The sequence below is a fragment of the Python bivittatus genome, unplaced genomic scaffold (genome assembly GCF_059951505.1).
Source record: "Python bivittatus isolate LINGU-HERP-01145 unplaced genomic scaffold, Pbiv_v1 ctg000570_np1212, whole genome shotgun sequence".
NCBI lineage: Eukaryota > Metazoa > Chordata > Lepidosauria > Squamata > Pythonidae > Python > Python bivittatus.
In genome coordinates, this window is record NW_028277097.1 from 15,085,143 (window position 1) to 15,105,000 (window position 19,858).

At 43.2% G+C, this 19,858-nt stretch overlaps 2 protein-coding genes across 8 annotated transcripts in view; both read right to left on the reverse strand.

The window, feature by feature from the left end:
* Positions 1–314: 314 nt before the first annotated feature.
* Positions 315–8,599, reverse strand: ELAC1 (elaC ribonuclease Z 1). 6 transcript variants are annotated; one of them, XR_015798295.1, is made up of 4 exons: positions 6,383–8,597; positions 5,088–5,555; positions 1,534–2,480; positions 315–1,369 (listed from the first exon to the last, which is right to left on the reverse strand). XR_015798295.1 is itself a non-coding variant. In XM_025167352.2 (4 exons), exons 2-4 carry the CDS (start codon positions 6,537–6,539, stop codon positions 2,011–2,013), a joined length of 1,095 nt encoding a protein of 364 aa, XP_025023120.1. In that variant the 5' UTR covers positions 6,540–6,562; positions 8,371–8,599; the 3' UTR covers positions 1,410–2,010. The 6 variants fall into 6 exon arrangements, 5 of the variants coding, with proteins under 5 accessions (XP_025023120.1, XP_007429379.1, XP_015743749.1 ...); XM_025167352.2 differs by lacking the exon at positions 315–1,369 and having other exon boundaries at positions 1,410–2,480; positions 6,383–6,562; positions 8,371–8,599; XM_007429317.4 differs by lacking the exon at positions 315–1,369 and having other exon boundaries at positions 1,410–2,480; positions 6,383–6,562; positions 8,367–8,599.
* Positions 8,600–11,862: 3,263 nt separating this feature from the next.
* Positions 11,863–19,858, reverse strand: part of ME2 (malic enzyme 2) — a 44,781-nt gene continuing 36,785 nt past the window's right edge. For both annotated transcript variants that reach the window (XM_025167351.2, XM_007429315.4), the window contains exons 14-16: positions 18,340–18,410; positions 17,302–17,400; positions 11,863–16,447 (exon numbers count right to left, since the gene is read on the reverse strand). In XM_025167351.2, the coding sequence (XP_025023119.2) occupies positions 16,283–16,447; positions 17,302–17,400; positions 18,340–18,410 (335 nt within the window). In that variant the 3' untranslated portion in view covers positions 11,863–16,282. The remainder of the gene's footprint in view (positions 16,448–17,301; positions 17,401–18,339; positions 18,411–19,858) is intronic.

The following is a 19,858-nucleotide window of genomic DNA, read 5'->3' on the forward strand; positions in this document are numbered from 1 at the left end:
AAAGTGGCCAAGTTTGGACAACACTGAATTAAACCATCCATGAGAGGCAGCTGTCCAGCCTCTCCTTAAAATCTCCACAGATGGAAAACCCACAGCCTCTATAGGCAGACGGCTCCACTGAGGTACAGATCTTACTGAAAGAACGTTTTTCCTTACACTTAAATAAAATGTCTGCATAATGCTGTGGCTTCTGTAAGACATCAAATATACTTCTAGAACCAATTTTGAATGGTCCACAGCCTCGACAGCCTCAACAAGTCATTTACAAATTATTTGACACAAATGTAAGTACAAAGGTTGAAGGAAAAATAACCCTCACACCTCCATAACTTTAGTTTAAATAGGGATATTTTAATAAATGAAACAGGACAATAATCATTGCACTAAGCTCTTTTGTTACATGTTATTTTGTTCTCCACATACAGGTAGTCCTCACTTAACGACCCTAATTTCCATCACTAAGTGAAGTGGTCATTAGGCAAAACATCATGTGACCACACCACTTAGCAACAGCAGTTCCAGTAGTACTGGCTGCGGTTGTCAGGCAAGGCCCTCACACTTCTCCTGCCCTGCCACAGTTGCCTCCGCTTCAACACCTCCCACCCACCTATCTCCCCCATCTCTGCACTAGGCAGGTGGGGAGAGTTGAAGCGCGCATTGTGCGGTCATAACTGCAAATGGGCTGCCAAGCTCCCAAATTTTGATCACATGACTTTGAGGACCAGCCATAACTACCATTTGTTCAGCACCATTGTAACTCTGAATGGCTGAACAAATGGTTGTTAAGCGAGGACTACCTGTAATCACCACCATCATTTCTTACATACTTCTGCCAACAATGGACAACATTTTGTCTTCAGCCAGGTCCTGGCGGTCCTTTCCATCTCTTCTACTCAAGATTTTGTGATACTGCGATATTCAAAACTTTGAAGCAACAATTGAGCAGAGTTCAGAAGCACAAGATGGACGTTTTGTTGCAACGTGACAACACTAGGCTTCACCCCTCACAAGGCACCCAAGAGCCACTTGCAAGCTTGGATCTCCTCATCTTAACCCATCTGCTTGACACCATGTGACTTCCAACTTTTGCCAAAATTGAAGGAATAATTTTGTGGGAATTTGACTTAAACAAAGAGTTGGGAAAGGACTGTCAGGACCTGGCTGAAGAGGCAAAGTTCTTTTGTGTCCACTTTAAGAAGCTTGTCAACCCTCTATTTTATTGCATTTTCAGAATAAATATACTGCATTTAGAAAATGCTGATTGCTCAAATTCAGTCACATTGATGATTTAAAAAAAAAAATTGGCTACAATCCTAGCATACCAATATGCTCCTTGCATTAAGATGGCAACTCTCTCAACTGAGGAGTCCTTGGGGTTCTCTGAGCTTGGTTGTTTTCTTGCAAACATTTCATTACCCAGCTAGATAACATCTTCAGTGCAGCACTTCAGTGAAGATGTTATCTAGCTGGGTGACGAAACATTTGCAAGAAAACAACCAAGCTCAGAGAACCCCAAGGACTCCACAGTTCAACCCTGAGCTACACATATTCGCTTCTATTGGTCTCTCAACTGAATATAGTCCTGTGCATGTTTCCTCAAAGCATATTTTCTATCTACAACTTCAATTATTCTCAAGTATTCCTAAGCAGGTAAAAAACTGCAATCTTCATTCATGAAGTCCTCAATTCCAAATAGAGATAAGCATGTAAAAAATTGCAGCCTTCTTTCATTCATTCAATTCCAAATAGATAATGCATGTAGAGTTTGCCTTACGAGGAAGGCATTGCTCTTGCAAAGGCCTAGCACATAAGGCACATTTAATCCAAGTCAACATTACAAATGCATCAGAAATATGTGATGCAATAAAGAACCAACGTTCATAACAAGGGGCCCATCATAATTCAAATAGGGCTTCCTTCAGCCTCTTCCAAGAATATCACCTGAAAGCAAGTCACAGCTGGAGTTTTAGCCTACCCACCAATTAATTTCTTTTTTGTTGTCCAGTAATCCTATTTTTGCTTTTTAACTGGAATACTAATAGTCATAAAATCCTCTGCTAATACAACATCTTGTCCATTCAAAACTAGCTCGGCTTGCTTCTTCAGCTCCGTGACGTCGGCGTCTCCTTCACCTATCTGATTCGCTGGCTTATACCTTTGACTGAAATGAGAGAGGACCAACTTCCTTGCTTTGCACAGTTTGGCAAACTCTGCTGCCGTTTTTGGAGTGCTATGACCACGCTCCTTGGCCTTGTCCATCTGGCTGTCATCCAGCGTAGCTTCATGAACCAAGATATCGGCTTCAGAGCAAAGAGTCGAAATTCCATCTCCAACAACACCAGAGCAATCTCCTAAAATACAAATTTTTCTTCCAGGAAAAGGGCTTTCTAAGACATCCACAGGAGAAATGATTGTCCCATTTTCCAGAGTAATTGGAACACCTTCTTTCAATTTTCCATATAATGGGCCTGGTTGAATCCCTAGAAATTCAAGAATAGGAATAAAATTAACTTTCAAGCAGTTTATTTTTCAATTTTTTTTTTAAACATCTGGTTTCAAGAACTCTGGCACAATAACTCCATGCCCCTAAATTTCACCAAAACCTTCCCTTTTTAAAGCAATCAAGTTTCTAGATCTTATGAATGCTTGTGTTTGAAACTGTGCAAACAAAATCTAAACCATTTTTTCTCTCATGCTTTCACTTTTGACGCCTCACCCACAACCTTCCCTCTTCCCTCTAGTATCCTTTCTGAAAATTTTAATATTTTCTTTGGGGGGAAAAGAAAATATTAACAAGTTCAAGTATGAATTGCACATGAAAACATCTTTTTTTCGATTCCCCAAGAAGTAAGACTAGTAAAATCACATTATTAAGAATTCTAAACAGATGAAATAACTTGACAACTAGACCAACTATTCACTGAGCAAATAGATTATCTCTTAAAGTAGGTTTTAAGCAGATAATAGAAAGTAACAATTTCCTACATTGGCAGAGCCCAGACAAAATGACCCTAATGATCCTGTACTGTAATACATAGCTTTATTTTCTCATCAAAATAATATGATTTGCGTTCAAGGAACATGGAAAAATAAATTGTTTTCTGCTTAAGACAGCAATTGGGACTGGCATTTCCGTCGCTAAGTGATGTGGTTGTAAAGCGCAAATGCATCACTTAGCGATGGCGATCCCTGCAGTCCTGGCTACTGTCATTAACCAAATCCCACAGTCGTTAGGCGAGGCAACTTTCTGCTAGCTTCCCAAAACCAAAGTCACTAGGGAAGCTAGCAGGAAGTTGCAAGTCCCAGGCAGGCAGGCAAGTGGCCGCTGCCGGGTGGGGGAGGGCGCATGAGGGTGCGAGGAAGGTGGGGGAGGGTGCATCAGAGGCGTGGCATGAGTCAGGAGGGGTGCACAAGGGTCTGTGAGAGGTACAGCGTGAGTCAGGGAGGATGCATGAGGATGCAAAGGGATGTGCGGGAGGCATGGTGTGGGTCGGGAGGGTGCACAAGAGGTGCAGTGTAGGTCAGGAAGTCTGCCCAAGGGTGCAAGGGGGTGTGCGAGAGGCCTGGCATGGGTTGGGAAGGGTGTGTGAGGGTGTGCAGCAGTCTGCGAGTGGCCAGCGCGGCACAACTGCAGAGGAGCTGGGGGGGCACACGGGTGGGGGAAACTTACCCCAGCACTTGCAACCTTCCCTGCCAGCTTCCCCATTGACTTTCTGGAGAAGCTGACACAGAAGGTTGTAAATGGCGATCGTAATCGCGGGGCACTGCAACTGATTGTAAGCACAAACTGGGTGCCAAGTGCCCAGATCATGATTACATGATTGTGGGGGTGCTGGGACAGCTGGAACTCTGAGGACCATTTATTCAGTGCCGTCGCAATTTCGGTCACTGAACGAATGGTCATAGGTCGAAGATTACCTATATGTAAAACAAGCTGGGAAAGATTGAAGGCAAAAGGAGAAGAGGACGGCAGAGGATGAGATGGTTAGATAGCATCACTGAAGCAATGAGCATGAAACTGAGCAAACTCAGGGAGGCAGTGAAGGACAGGAAGGCCTGGCACAATATGGTTCATGGGGTCACGAAGAGTCGGACACGACTTAACGACTGAACAACAAAAAAAAAACAAGCAGACTTCTAAAAAAACTCACAGTAATAAATCAATTAATCCCTAAGGAACTACTACATTCTTAGTTTTATGGGGAAAAGCACTTTCATCTGCTCGGAAAGCTATTAGTCACCAAGCCACATGTCATAGCCATGCATGTGATATCACCAGAAGTGCTGCAGAATTTCAGTTCAGTTCAGGTAGTGATACAGAGATGGAACTGCAAAACTCTCTTTTCATACTTCCCAGAACAGAATAATACGGGTAGTCCTGGTTAGCAAGTGCCTCATTTAGCAACTGTTCGCAGTTATGACAGTGATGAAAAAATAACTTTGTGACCAATTCTCGCATTTATGACCTTCACAGGTCCAAAAAGCAAAGGAAAGCTGAAGTCAGATCGTAAGCACAGTCGCAGTTTCACTTGGCAACCGCTTCGCTTAATGACCAAGTTGCCAGTTCCAATTGTGGTCACTACACAAGGACTCCCTGTACTGACCTACTATGTAGGGTGGTTTTAATTACAGATATATGGAGTATTGACCATATACTCTGAAGATGTGATGCACAAAAGCACATACATTGGTGAGTCTCTATTGTTAACCTGCAAGATCTTTGTTATTCCTGCTGCCAAAAACCTACATGGTTATTTTTCTGGGCACAGATACAATGGAAGATATGAGATGTAGCCACAGGGAATGGAAAGTGTCTGTGTCACACCAACTACCTGCTTTGTTTGATCACCAATACAGTCCTTTTCTCTTTCGCTTTTCTTTTCATTATTTCCTTTCCCCCACTCAAGAACAGCAGCAAAGTGCACTTATAATGTTGCTCTCATGAACTGAATTCTGATCCATGCAGCCACATTTCAGGGTGGTTGAAGGTAACTCAAAAGCTTGTTTCTACTACAAAACGCCGATAACACTACCCTTCTGGAAACGTTGGCTTTTATACTAATCAGCAAAGCTGGAACTGCTCCTACCTAATTCCTTCAATTTCTGAGCGTTGAGTTTGCCAGTCCGCGGCTTTTCTTCCACCAGAAACCCGAAGGAAGGTATACGATGAAACAATCTGAAAGCCTTTATCACGACGGGTCCGTTGTCCATCAAGAAGTATGAGTCCTCGGCAGGATTCAGATAAATAGTGTCTCCCTGTGGCTCTAGAGAGCTGACCTCCTCTCTGTTCATGGAAAACACTTCCTTCCATTCTTCTGCAGGGCACTGGTTGGAAGTGGGAACCAGTTCATGGACAACATAAGGGAAAACGAGCTGAGAACGAGAAAGCTCCATGGTTCTCTGGAGAAAATCCTTCAGCCCAAGGGGCCCATAAATATCCACCGGCAGCTTGTTGGGGTCAGGACTACACTGCAGGCTGATTGTACACAGGAGTCCAGGAAGGCCAAAGAAATGGTCCCCATGCAGATGAGTTATAAAAATCTTGGTAATCTTTCCTAACAACATAGCAGTCATAAAATAAGATTGATAGCGTTAAGGGCAACACAGGATGAAAACTAAAAACAAATGGAAGATAAAAGCAAGAGATCAGGGACTTGAGAGAAAGTTTTAAAGCTAATCTGAGTCAAGATATTTACTCTGTGGTCAACCTTATTTCTAGCATCACACCTTAATACAGAGGCAGGTGACCTTTTTGGATTGATGGGCAGAGTTTACATTAAGCATATAATGGGCACTCTCACCAGGATGGGCACAGCCAGTGGCAAGACAACAATTTACCATAAGGCTTCCTGCAACTCCTTCTAGGCTTCTTATCTCACCAACGTCACCCCTGGACACAACCAAGGTGGCTTTTGTCTGTTTTTCTGGACAGACAGACAAAGGCCCCAGAGGTCATTTTCTTAACACAGTCTATAAATAAAGAAGATGCTAGCGCAGGGTTTCTCAACCTCAGTAACTTTAAGATGTGTGGACTTCAACTCCCAGAATTCCCCAGCCAGCACTGCTGGCTGGGGAATTCTGGGAGTTGAAGTCCACACATCTTAAAGTTACTGAGGTTGAGAAACCCTGTGCTAGAGGTTCACGCATTTTTCAATTTGCTTGCTTCCCCCCCCAAATGAATGATTCTTAAACAAAATGTCAAATACAGCAAGTCTAGTGGATCTCAAGGGGATGCATTTAAGCAAACGGATGCCACCCTCCCCGTGCCAAGCCCTTTGCATTATTTGCCTAAAAGAAAAATCCCTTTCTAATTCTGCCAATGAGCAGGCCCTCCCAACTTCTCCCAGCCTCTGGAAAGTTATTTGCAACGTCTGAAACTGACCTGCTTTCAGGTGACTTTTCATGAACTGTGTCTGCGTTCCCTCGCCGCAATCAAACAGCCAGCATTCTCCTTCAAAACGGACCACTGTAGCTGAGGCCCCTCTCGTTGGAGACGGGTACGCAGCCCCTGTCCCCAAAAACGTTACATCCATGGACATGTCACTCGAAGGCACAAGAACAGCTAAAAGAAAAGAAGGATACCTGGAAATCAGATCTGGATGGGGTCTCCCGGCTTGATTTTTAAATAAAACTACAAAAAACAGTTGCAATTCTAAGCGCACTATGTGAAGATCCATGCTGCTTAACAGGACTTACTTCTGAGTAGCAATCCCGGCCCAAGAGTTTAATTAATTAATTAATCAATTTAACTTAATTAAGAATTAAATTAATTTAATTTAGTTGATTTAATTGAAGAATTGACCACGTTTTCTCTCTATATTCTTCCATCTTCTTCCTCATCCCTTTTTTCTATTTTCTTATTTTTTTTCTCACTGCAGCCTTCCCTAGATCCCCCGGGCTTCATCTCCTCTAATACTCAACCACTGTGGCTAAAGGTTGTGAATTATGGAAATCGAATCCACAACAACTGGAGAGCACAAGATTGGAGAAAGCAGTCATTTAGATTATAAGCCTGGGTTTTATTATTATTATTATTCTACTTGATCTCACCTAAGCCATTCCAGGAACATTTTCAGCTAGGAATAAAGTACTTACATCCAATTACCCACACATTACATTCTGCAAAATGGTATTCTTATAAAATGTATTTTGCCATTTCAGTCGTAACCCTTCCCTTAATAAAGGTTAAGGTTAATAACAGATATTTTTCTACTTAACCATAATATGTCCAAAGAACTAGCTTCAACCAGTGGATATACACAGTGGAGCAAAATTAGACATTAAAACCGGAGGATTTAAAACTCATGACATTCACACCATATATCTAACCTGGTTATTGAATAAACCCATATTCTGGGTTTGTACAACATAATGACTCAGAAATTAACCCAAAGGCTGGATTTGCACGTTATTCCACAAAAACAAAAACAAAAAATAACACTAATCAAACTAGCATACTAAGCAAATACACTTGCTGTGTGTTTACTTGATCTGGTTAAGCAGATGTGCAAACGCAGCTTGTATGCAGAAAGTAAGCTTAACTCTTCCCTGAGACACAATGTTTCTTCATGCAGGGAAATCTTCCACCTCTGAGCTGGGCAATGTCTAGGTACATTCCAGAGAAACTCTTTTGCCTTTCAATAATAACTGAATATGTAAATAAAAACAAGTAAGTATGCACATAAGCAGAGTCTGATTTGCACATAAATACCAAATCTTACACTAGGCCAATTCTTTTATTAAACTTAATGCAAGTATGCTTAATAAATAATTTTTGGGTTCTGCGGGTCTCTTCATCCAACAAGATGGAAACAAAGTAAAGGATATCCAGTGGCAGAGAAGAACGCAACAGCAGCACGAAGCCTGGATGTATTCACATTTAGTGAATTTACTGAATATGCTGCAGAAAACTGCAAATGTTGCAATTAGGCTCTGCCATCAGATTATCCTCCGAATCTATAAAGCAAAAGTATTAAAGCCACAATGTTTGTCTGGGAACTAACAAGAGACAGAAGCTTACGCTGAACTGTTTTAGGGGGACAAAAGCACTGATACAAGGGTGGAAGGACCCTCCTTTTTCTTGCAATTAGACGCGGGCCTAAAGAACCCATTCCTCTGTCTTTCAGCTAGCATTTTAACACGCGGGAGTCTCGAGGGGGAAGGCTGTTTGGACATTTGCACCGAGTATCCCAGATTTAAAGCCTACTTTCTTTTTTTCCCTGTTCGAAAGTAAAACCGTCTTAAATGTTAACAATTAACTAGTGCAACCTGACTTGACTCTCTAGCTTCGCTTCTTACAAAAGGGCTGTACGGGAGTTGTTGTTATCCCTTTTTTCTGCCAGTTAATTAAAACAATCAAACACAACTTGCAAATCCACTCGCTCCGGAGGTTTCCTGCCCAGCGGGGCTCCCCCCGCGCGACGTCTCCGCGGCCCGTGATGTCTACGCCGTGCAAAACGCAGCCCCGAGGCTTAACTCTTCGGAGAGGAAACTCGCCCGCCCGGCCCGGGAAAATCAGATCCCAAGATCGAGTCCGGCGGCCGAGGAAAAAGGCAGGAAAAGCCACTCAGGTTCCGGGGTTGAGATATTGGCGGGGGCGGGGGAGGAAAGAGGGTTGTACGTAGGTGCACTTCGTGGTAGGAGGAGAGGAAACGGCCGGTAATTCTTTCCTTTTCCTTTTTCTTGCCCGGGCAGGATCCTGTCCCTTTAAGACTTGTACACCAGGCAGCAATGCACCACGTAGCTAACCAGCACGTTTTGGGGGGCAGGAATAAGAAGAGGTGGGGGGCCATATGCCCGGGTGGGGTTGCCCTTTCTTATTCTTTCTGAGCAAGAATGATGCAAAAATGATGGAGAAGTCCCCCCCCCAACTGGACGGGAATAGGGGAGCCCGGGGGTGGGGGCGACGCCAGCCCAAGAAAGATCCAGCTCGGACAGAGGCTGGATCCCGCGAGGGGCTGCCGAGAAAGACATCTTGCAGATCTCCCCCCCACCCCGCTTTTTTTTTTTTTTTTCCTGGCAGAGGCGCGTGGGCGGCGCTGCGGAACGTTGGCGACGGCTCCGTTCTGGCCCCTCCCTCTCAGCTCCGGGTCCGCCGTCCCGAGCGGGGCTCGGCAGCCGCGCGCGCAAGGATGCAACGCCAGCGGAAGTAGAAGCGCGCCCAGGCCCGACAGCCACGCGCCCACCTTAGACACGCACGCACGCGCTCACACAAACTCGGAGGCGCCGAGGTGGTCTTGTCCGGCTGCAAAACCGGCCGTGCCAGAAAGGGGTTGGAAAGAACTCCCACGAGCGCTTACCGTGTTAGGCGACGGGAGCAAAAATAGCAGGAGTCTGCGAGCTTTTTCTGAAGGTTTATGAAAGGCGTCAGCTTTGGTCAGCTGCACTCCCTTCATCAGATGCCTCGAGGGGCTAGGCTGATGTAGGATTTAAATTGGGGGGAAGGGAGAGAAGATTGATTGATTAGGTGCCACGACGTTGGTGTTGACTCTTAGCAATCCCGTAGGTAGATCTTCTCCATGGCCATCTGTCCCTAACCTGCTCCTTCAGGTCTTCCAACGGTGCCCCCATCGCCTCTGTACCTGAGTCCATCCACCTGGCTGCTGGTCATCCTCTTCTTTCCTTCCACCTTTCCCAGCATCAGAGCCTTCTCCAGAGAGCGGGGTCTTTGCATCATGTGTCCAAAGTAGGATCATTTGAGCCTGGCCATTTGTGCCTCGAGTGAGAGCTCTAGTTTGATTTGTTCAGTGATCCATCGGTTTATTTTCTCGGCTGACCACGGTATTCTCAGGAGTCTTCTCCAACATCAAAATTCAGAAGACCCAATACTTTTCCTATCCTGCTTTTTCAGAGTCCAACTTTCACTTCATAGTGTCACAAGAAGCCAAAAACCAACAGGTGCAGATTTTAGTTGCGAGGAGCCAGGTTGTTCCTGTTAATTCACTTGTGTTAAGGCCATCACAGCTCTTTTCTCCCACCCAAGGGGTAAGTGAAGTGAGACAGCAGTGTAGTCAGAAGGCCCTTTGGTTTACAATAATAGTGGGGAATGTTAGAAAAATAAGTACGTACAGTATATCCAATTTAGAAATCCAATTATGGTGGAAATGAAAAAGATTGAAGTTTTGCTTTTGACAGAGTATGGGACTTTAAATTTTTACCTATCACTTCGAATAAATAGAGGTTAATATTACATGTCATGCAATATTTTTATTTATTTAAAATAATTTTTATTTTAGCAGCTCATTATGAGGGAATAATGAATGTAATGTATTATTATATGAATTGTCTTATTTACCATGGTTAACTATAAATGCATAATATTTAAAACTACTGCTGTTGCAATGAGATAAATTGCTGAAATAAGTTCAAAGCTCCTTTGTGCTCTTATTATTCCCGAGAGGGTTTTATGATCATCAGTGTTTCAATATACAGTGGTACCTCTAGTTATGAACTTAATCCGTTCCGTGACTCTGGTTGCAACTCAAGTTGGTCGCAACTCGAGGTAAATTTTCCCATAAGGTTCAATGTAAATACAGTTAATCCGTTCCGCCCTCCGAATTTGGTCGCACCACGAGGCAAATTTCCCCCATAAGGTTCAATGTAAATACATACGGTTAAACAGTTCTGAAACATGCATTTTATTTTTAAACCACAAAAACATGAAAATAGTCGAGATGGTCGACTTTGCCATCTTGTACTCCAAGGCCAGATCAGTCACACGAATACCACAATCGTGCTTTTCTATAATGTCCTTCTTAAGTTCGATCGTCACTTTTTTCTTCAAAGCCTTATTCTTGCCAAGCCTGCTCTACATTTTCTTTGGAGCCATGCTGACAAGCACACCAAACACCTTCCAAACGCCACAAAACACACCACAGTCCTCACACAAACTTCAGAAATTTAGTCATCAAACCCATGTGTTTTATCCCATTCACACCTTACCTTTTGAAGTATATGCCTAAAACCTCTTGGGTGCACATCTAAAAAAGTGTTTGCTGCCTGAACGCTCCACACCTTGGACATCTGCTCGCACAGGGCTGCATCATAAAAAAATGGCCAACACACAGAAGGTTGGATGCAAATTTCTGCTTGGATGAGACTTCAAGAAATAGCTGCCGAATTCCTAAGCAGCTTCCCACAAGCATTAAGCTTGCTGGTCTCAGAGATTCCCAACAATGATCTCATCCAAAGATGTGGACAAAACATTACAATTGCCACAGTAGGGCTCCATACCACCGATGTCTCTCAGCAGACTTCCCAGGTTTAGGAATACCTGAACCAGCATACACTAGTGTTCGTTCATACGGTTCCTTTATGAAAAGGTAAAGATTGGTTAAGTTGACCTTTGTTCTCAAGGACTGTGTCCCTGCTGTTTTCCTGGTAACATTATGGAAGTGGTTTTCCATTACCTTCTCCCAGGATGCTCAGCCTAGCCCAGAATTCCCTTGTCCCAAACTCCTCTTCCGATCAATCTGCATTTCCCTGTAGTATTAATGCACCATCAGGGGTTGTGCAATATGGAATGTGAAGGTTGTGTTTTATGTGTGTTGTGTGTTTTATGTGTTCTATGATTTTTATATTTTTAAAGCTGCACTGGAGTGGCATTTAATTTCGTTGTACAAGTAGTACAATGACAATAAAGATTACTTTGACTACTTTGACTTCAGCATCCTTTGCTTTGTGCTGACTCAGCACATGGGGATATCGGAGGAAGCGGAACAGTTCCATGAATGCAACCTTCCTAGCTTCATGCTCTTCCAGAGCAGTGGGACTACACAGCCCACCAACTCCAGCAGGTGTGCTTGCTGTAGACAAGGCTTTTGCGCAACTCAGCAAAATAAAACAGCTGGACACATAACTGTAGGCAAAAAGGAAAAGCTTTTACTATGAAAATAGACAACCGTGGCCCATCTCTCAGTACAACATTAGCAGAAGAGGAAAAAACAAATTTGCAGCTTAGAAACACAGTGTTTGTTTTCAAAGGCTCCCTTTGCAATAAACAATATTCTAGGAAAAAAGTTAGATCCTGAGAGTTATTTTGGTTTTGGGAGAAATACTCCCACCAAGGCATAATTTGCTTTAAACTGCCCCAAGAATCTTTGTACCAGCCTGCTCCATCCAGCAGCCCTGCAGGAAGTCACATTTTGAAAGTTACACTCCAAACACATCCAGCGGAACAGATTAGGAAGGAAAATTTTGATGGAATAGAACGATCAATGGAATTTACATGTATTACTTAATCCTTATTAATTTTGATTCAGATGATGTCACCATTCCCCATTCAGACTTTCAAGATTACAGGCAAGGGTTCTGAAGCACTACCCCTCATTTGTCTTTATTTCACCTAAAGGAAACAGGTCCCTTTTTCCTGTATATAATGTCCTCAAATTAGAGTCAGTTCCAAGGAACATACCAGGAACTCCAGAGTCACGGCTTTATTCGTTTCCAGCTTGTGTGAACCAGTTCTTCCCTGAACTAGATACATGATGTTAAAGGAGATTTGGGCCAAGTTTACAAATCAGCTGTGTTCCAATTCCGCCCAGTCTTCTTGGATTCAGAAATCCAATCCGACCAAAGGAATTGTGACCTTTACTAAAAACAATCCATCCCTTCGAAATGACGTTCATTTTCCATCATGTTCACAAAGAGGTCTCGAGAGAGATCATTCAACACAGCTGTTAAAAGCAAACTGCAGCGTAAGTTGACATCGTTTTAAAAAACCAAATTAATGGGAATGAGCAAGTAGAAAAATGCTATCAATAAAACCATGTTTGAGGCCCAAACAAAATAAAACAATCTGATTGAAACAGACAAGATGCCTATTTTCCAAACAATAATACATTGCAAGGGACATGTTTTAAATTAAAAACATTTTTAAACAGCGTAGTTTTTCCTAAGGTATACACCAGGAAAGAAATGCAGAATTCGGCAGTTATTTATCCAGCAAACTTCCTCAATTTGACATTATGTTATTTTCTAAATTTCTAATACCTCTACTTAAATTGGGGGGGGAAGGAGAGAAAGAGTTGTATGTGCTCATGAAATTATTACTGTAGATTTGACTAGAAGTGGCTCATACAGGCTTAAGTGCCCCCAAAAGGAAGATCTTATGATTAAGAACTGGTATACTTTTCCAACACACACACACATTTGTTTCTGAGCACCCAGAATTTGAAAAGACCCTCCTATTTTTTAACAACAACAACAATAATAATTATTATTATTATTATTTCCCAGCACATGCAGAACTGAAATCAACAGTTCAAGGCAGCTTTCTCTCCTTGTAGGGATTTTTATGTCTCAAGAAGTATCAGTCAACAAGAGACACATCATCTGACAAAAATATTTAATTCACGTACTTTGCTTCAATTCAGCCAACTACATATTTATTGAGTGTCAACAGATCGTATGTTCAAAGCTAGCTATCCCAATTAAACACTGCGGATAGCTATGTTCTGCTGTAGGTGTTTTAGATGTTCAGCTTAAGATATCCAGGGCCTTTCTTAAACTTTAACCTCCTTTAGATGGACTGAACTTTGACTCTTAAAATCCCAGAACCAGCATAGCTGGTGGCACAGTCCAGACTGGGACAACCTGATTGTGAACCTTGTAGGCGCATATGGGATAAAATATCATTGTGCTTGAGTTTATACTGAAGTATGCAGTCTAACAAATATTGCTAGCATTTTCTAGTATGAATTCCCGTCCACTAGTGGAAAGTCATTATGAATTTGTCTAAAAGGTATGTGCTGTCCTCATGAACAACATGACCCCATGTAGTTGACTCAGGCACTGGTCAACTACACCATTCATATTCATTTCTTGGACCCCTATAAAACGTTTTCTTAAGAGCACACAAGCATCTTCCACAAGTACATGATTGTAAAGCCATGCACGCAGGGCAAGAACGGAGCATAACGTCAATCTGAAACTGAATTCTTTCCCAATTATTTCTCAGATACTTAAAGTCTTCTGAGAATGTTAAAGTTCTCCAAAAAAGTACCCCATATTATTCCTTATGATTGCTTAAATTACAAATAGACATCATCCCATTGGGCAGTTATAACTGATTTAAGTATGGCGCCGTTGAAGTGCCATATATAAAATGCTACAGTTTCACTGATATTTCTACACTATATGGAAGAGGAAAGCAAAGGAAAATTGCTAATGGTGCAGGACACTTTTCTGAAAGAGTCTGTGAGAAAACAGGGTACAAAGTCACCATTCAGTCCCTTCCGAATTAACCAAATTGAAAAAAAAAAGGGGGGGGTCCAAGTAAACTTCTATTCAAAATGTTTCAGTCCAGCACTGTAAAACAAAAGATTGCAAAGTTTCTAAATAGTTACCACACATAGTTGAAGTGTAGAGTCTCCCCCAGCCTTTTCCAATCTGCCGTCCTAGATGCATTGAGACTACAATTCCAAGATTCTGGGCTAAATCTAGGCACAGGAGTCTCAGTCACCCTATCTGGGAATGTGGCTGGTGCCAAGTTCATGTGAAAATTCATCCTGCTACCTGAAAAGACTGCACTGCGCCCGTTCTTACTTTAAGAGGCACCACATATCTAACAGGCCTCACCCTTAGGGTGGAATTATGTCAGGTAAATGTCAAAACGCACATTAAAATCCTTTTGCTCCGCAGACATTTCATGGAGGCAGCAAAGGGCTTTAATTATGAGGAGCAGTGACATTTTGAGACCGTCTTCCTTCCTGATCATGTTAAGCAAGATGCTTTGGGGGCATTTCTGTCAGCGACACTTGCTCTGCGCTCTTCGTGGTTTTGTGCTTCCTTGAGAAAACAGAGGCTGGGCCGCTCATCCTGCGATGAATGAAGTAAAAAGCAAAACTTCCACCTTTTCACACTGCACTGTCACCTAGCACACCTAGCACACCACGGGAGGAAATGGAGAGGTTATTGTTACTGTCGTTTTTGTTGGACAGGCCAACTGAAGATTGACTTATCCAAGAGGGCAGCTTTTACATTCTTAACGGGTTCCCAGAAACATAGCAAGGTCAATGGGCAAATAAATAAATAAATAACGGTAAGAAGATCCCAGATCTAACATATATAGGCATGTCACAAACCAAGGTTAGCTGGAGATAAAAAAGAAATACTTTTCGTTGGAGTGAGGTGTGCTTCGTTTAGGGCACAGAGTGGGGCAATGAAGCACATGTTCCCCCCCCCTTATTAGATCAATGAGACAGAGACCGGGGGGGGGGGAAAGCAGCAGTCATGGGGTTCAGATTAAGGAGTGTTGCAATCTAAGTACGCAGAACAAAAAAAATCACTTGAAAAGACAAAATAGAGGGGGGGAAATAGCCCCTTTGTATAACAAATGTCAGGGAGGTGATATGTAGCAAGTGCCAATACCAAAGTTGCATTATTCACTGCAGAATTCAGAGACGCCAGCACACAAACGCACACGGATCCTGGAGATGGCAGCATTGCTTGCTGACAATGATATTTCCCAGAGCAAAAAAAAAAAATTCAGAAAAAACCTGCAGAGCTAAGTAGGACAGAATTATATGTTTGAATCTAGGGAGGAACAACTCTGTACAGAGCAAGGAAGCTGGAAAGCCTCTCTTTTCAGCAAATCTGGCTTCGTGCAACTCATGCTACAAAATTCAGCACATAGGACAGAGGCAGGAGCCATCAAGGTTGCAAACAGAATCGGTATAAAAATGGATGGCGTGATTTGGTCATCAATTTATGCTTCCAGCAGAATGAAGAAGTGAATTTTTTTCTAGACTACAGAGGGAGGAGAGCATTTCTGGAGGCTTCTCCCATGAAAAGGGACATCTCTGGAAGTAAAAACAAAATAGCAAGAAGAACGCTAGGCCAACCCTCTCTCCTCGACTTGCTAACGTTCTGTCTTCCATGAACCTGGCTCAGGGGAAGCATTCAGTGAGGTAAACCCATGCAGCTTACAGCCTGAAATGGGACAGTACAGAAAAAGCTTTAGCACACAGCAGACCAACAATGAAAGATAAAAAGAATTAAGGGGTTTCCCATTTTTGTTCAATTAGCTTCCTGGGAAGAATAGAAAATGTATTAAATTTCAACTCTGTTTCAGGCAACCAACTTGCCCATAGGAATGCACCTCAGAAGAGAGGAAATCCAACATAGGAAGTAAACCAAGTGACAGTTATGTGCCTGGCTCAACTGTTTAGCACAAAAAGGAAGTTTTAAGTCTCAGGCTGTCCTACTTCAAATTTTGTTCTGGAAAGGGGTTCCCAACAGAATTTCAGATACCCCTCGGGGATGTTGCATGCCTCTGAGCAAGTCAGTATGTGTCTGATGAGTAGGATGTAGACACTGGCCAGTCATACACATCTGGCAGAAAGGATTCATACTCATAACTCCAGATTCTTGATCGTATGTACTGAGCCTTGTCTTCAGGCTCTGGGTAATGGAACGCCATGTGGTTGGCATATAAATATTTCATGACCTAGAGGAGAAAAGGAAAGGATTCAATTGCAGCAGCTTTCTCCAACCAAAGTCTTGTAGATGTGCTGAACTACAACTCCCATCAACCTCACAGCCACTGCAACAGCTTTCAGGAGCATAATGCATCTGATGAGCTCCAGAGAGACAAGAATGGGAACCTGGGCCCTCCACAATCTTGTTGAACTGCAATTAGAATTCCTGCACTGAGCAAAAAGCTGGTCTCTACAGTCAACACGATCCTTTCCAACTGTAGGATTCTAATTCTCAATATCTCTTGCCTTTGCTTTAACAAAGAGGTGGGCACTACAGCTCTTCAGACCCTTGAAAAATCTTAGTGCCAAAAATTCAACAGGAAAAGAACAAGTTTCAGGAATATGGCTTTTTTTCTGTCTTTTTTTTTTTTTTTAATAAAAGCAGGAAAAATAATGCTATCTGGAGCAAGCTTCTCCAAATCCCAGTGAAAAGGTTGGCCACGTTACTCCAATTATATCGTTGGCTCATCTCAACATCTCTGCAGTTTCCAGAACCTCCTCACCACAGTAATAGCTCTTGCCAGAAACAAGTTGCCCGCGGCTCTTTTAGAGGAGCCCAAGATCCAGCAGGGACCCCCCAATTTCAGAGATGCACAAGCAGGCCTTCAAGATGTGGCTTATCCCTAGAACCTGCATCCAGACTGCCTTCCAACATGGGAATTTCCACATTGCAGTCCTCCAACTCTTGTTCAAGCAGCTACTGGAGACTGTTTTGTTCCAGACAAGCATTTCCAGTTCCTGGAGTATCAAACTGCCTGCCTTGGCAATCTTTCGGAGCATGTATTTCTTGCTCCTCCTGCCTTTTCCTGAAATGGGTCCTTACCTTTATAGCAATGTTAATGGAAACTTCTCTGATGTTGGCTAGTGCGGGATAAAGTCTTCCCTCTGCCAGCTCTTCCTCGCTCAGCTGCTCTGTCAACGTCTTTTAACACAAAAACAGGGAGGAGGGAGGAGGAGGAGGAAAAGAAGGCATCTGTAAACCTCCCAAACTGGCCGTGCAACAACAGAGTTAGGGCACCCAGGATCAGAGAACAAAGCCTTCCCAGGATCAGGCAGTGGAACCAAAACTCTTTATAAAGTTGAAGAAGCAGCTTAACTTTTATACAGCGTTTTTGTTTTAGTTCTGTTTCTATCAGGGTTTTATCCTGTTTGATGTTACGGAAGTCATTTTGGGAACACTGTTTCCCTTAGATGCAGGGCAGAAAGTTAAAAGGAATAAGAAGCCCAGCTGTAGTTGTCCTGAACAGACACTGCACATCGTATACAAAACTGCACCCAAGAGAAACCTCTCTTCTTGGAATACAAAGCAGAGCCTCGCTTAGGTATCATGAATACATGTTCCCTCAAGAATAGTAGACCACAGTTCCCATCATCCCCAGTCACTATGGCAATGTCATTTTGGATCTACATTCAACTGGTCACCCCAAATCTCTCCCATATAACCAGAAACTGCAATAGTCCCCAGGTTAAGAATGCCCGGTTTAATGACAACCCATAGTTAAGAACAGAGCCTACTGTAGCAAAATTTGAGTTAAATCCACAATGATTCAAGTTAAATCCACAATGGTTCGAGTTCCTTACACAATATTACTTATACAGAATTATAGAATAATACTGTTCTGGCTTACGTACAAATTCGACTTACAGACAGACCTTGGGAACGGAACTTGTTTGTAAACTGGGGACCACCTGTATATCTCTGTATTCCAAATAGCTTTCCCCCAACCTAGGGGATCTTGGGGGATCCAATCTTGGGGGATCCAATCTTGGATGCCCAGATGTCTAGGACTATCACTCCCATGATTAACAACCATAGCAGAAAAGACTCTGCTCAGTATCCCAACCAACCTACTTCATTTACCTTTGCAGCTTCTAAGAAGACTTCGTCACTGATGTGCCGAACACCACTCAGGACAACAGCAAGAGCCACACCTGCAACATACAGAGGAGGGTTCTAAGTAATCCACAAAGTCGTTTCTATGGTTCATACCAAAGATGCCTGCGGTAAAAACTTTTAGAAAATTGGGACACAGCCGACCACAGGAATGTAACAACAATACCTAAAAATGAAGGTGAGCACAAGGTGGCCTCAGGCAGGGAACACCGAGCCTGCAGGACCATACCCAAAGTTGCTCTAGTCCAGTGCTGTCTACCTCAGGGGACAATCCAATGCCTTGGGGAGCCCACAAAGAGGGCCCAGGCATTCTGCTTGCCTGCTCGGGAATTTCCCAGCAACTGGAAATTCAGAGGCTTACACTCTCTGATTCTGCAGTAAGCTTACACTCACTAGCTCTTTCAGACCAGGCCATTAGGTCTGAGAACCTAATCTGGAGCTTCCAGATGACCAAAAGCAGCGTTGTGCCATCGCAATTCAAGCTCCACCGCTTTCATTTGTGTGTACGACATCACAACACATGTACAAAAGGGGTGGAGCTTGTAATGCGTCAGTGTGACAATGCTTTTGTTATTTGCCCCACTTGACACCATACTGAATTCATTCTGGACTGAACCGTACATTGTCTGATCCTACAGGTTGCCTGATCCATTACACAAGATTTATTAAAACAGAAAGCGATTTGTCCCAGTGCTGGCTATGGGACAGGCACAAACGGAGTGGGATAAAATTTGCAAACTAACTAGATCTTTATGATGAGATTAAGCATGCCACATTTTACTGCAATCAGCACAACAGCTTTCGAGTTGCATTCTTTTAAATCCCTTTAAAAAAAAAAAATGGCTGCAGTGCAGTCACTTTGGAATAGAATTCAGTGAAATGTATAGGGAAAATAGCCATTTCCCTGGGAAATGCCAGTGCCAAATACCAAGACAGACAAATCTGAATTATTTGGTCGAAAGGGAAGGACGGTCATAAGGAATTAGAATACAACCATTGCAAGCCTCCTTATTCTCTCTCTCGGCAACCAACCAGCTGTTCAGCTGACCGGGGTTGTCCCTGCCAGTCAGCTGAACAGGTAATCTGCCTGCTGCTAGGGACGAGGGACCTGGCCTTCCAGCCAGGGAGACAGCACTGCTGCAGGGGCTGCCCCTTCTACAATCAGGAACTACAGAGTCACATTTGGGAGATGGGCAGCTATACTGAAAGGAAGCAAGCAAGCAAGGGAAAGAAGGAAGCAAAGGAAGGAAGGAAGGAAGGAAGGAAGGAAGGAAGGAAGGAAGGAAGGAAGGAAGGAAGGAAGGAAGGAAGGAAGGGAGGGAGGGAGGGAGGGAGGGAGGGAGGGAGGCAGGCAGGCAGGCAGGCAAGGAAGGAAGGTAGGAAGGAAGGAAGGAAGGAAGGAAGGAAGGAAGGAAGGAAGGAAGGAAGGAAGGAAGGAAGGAAGGAAGGAAGGAAGGAAGGAAGGAAGGAAGGAAGGAGGGAAGGA

Bases quoted from the DNA above. Each gene is read 5' to 3' on its own strand.
- ELAC1 (XM_088152954.1), bottom strand. From the start codon at position 6,677: ATGGATCTTCACATAGTGCGCTTAGAATTGCAACTGTTTTTTGTAGTT. The intron at 5,556-6,382 runs GTCAGTTTCAGA...CTATGTTGTTAG, and splicing joins GAAAAGTCACCTGAAAGCAG to GAAAGATTACCAAGATTTTT. The intron at 2,481-5,087 runs GTAGGAGCAGTT...TTGAATTTCTAG, and splicing joins TCAGAAATTGAAGGAATTAG to GGATTCAACCAGGCCCATTA.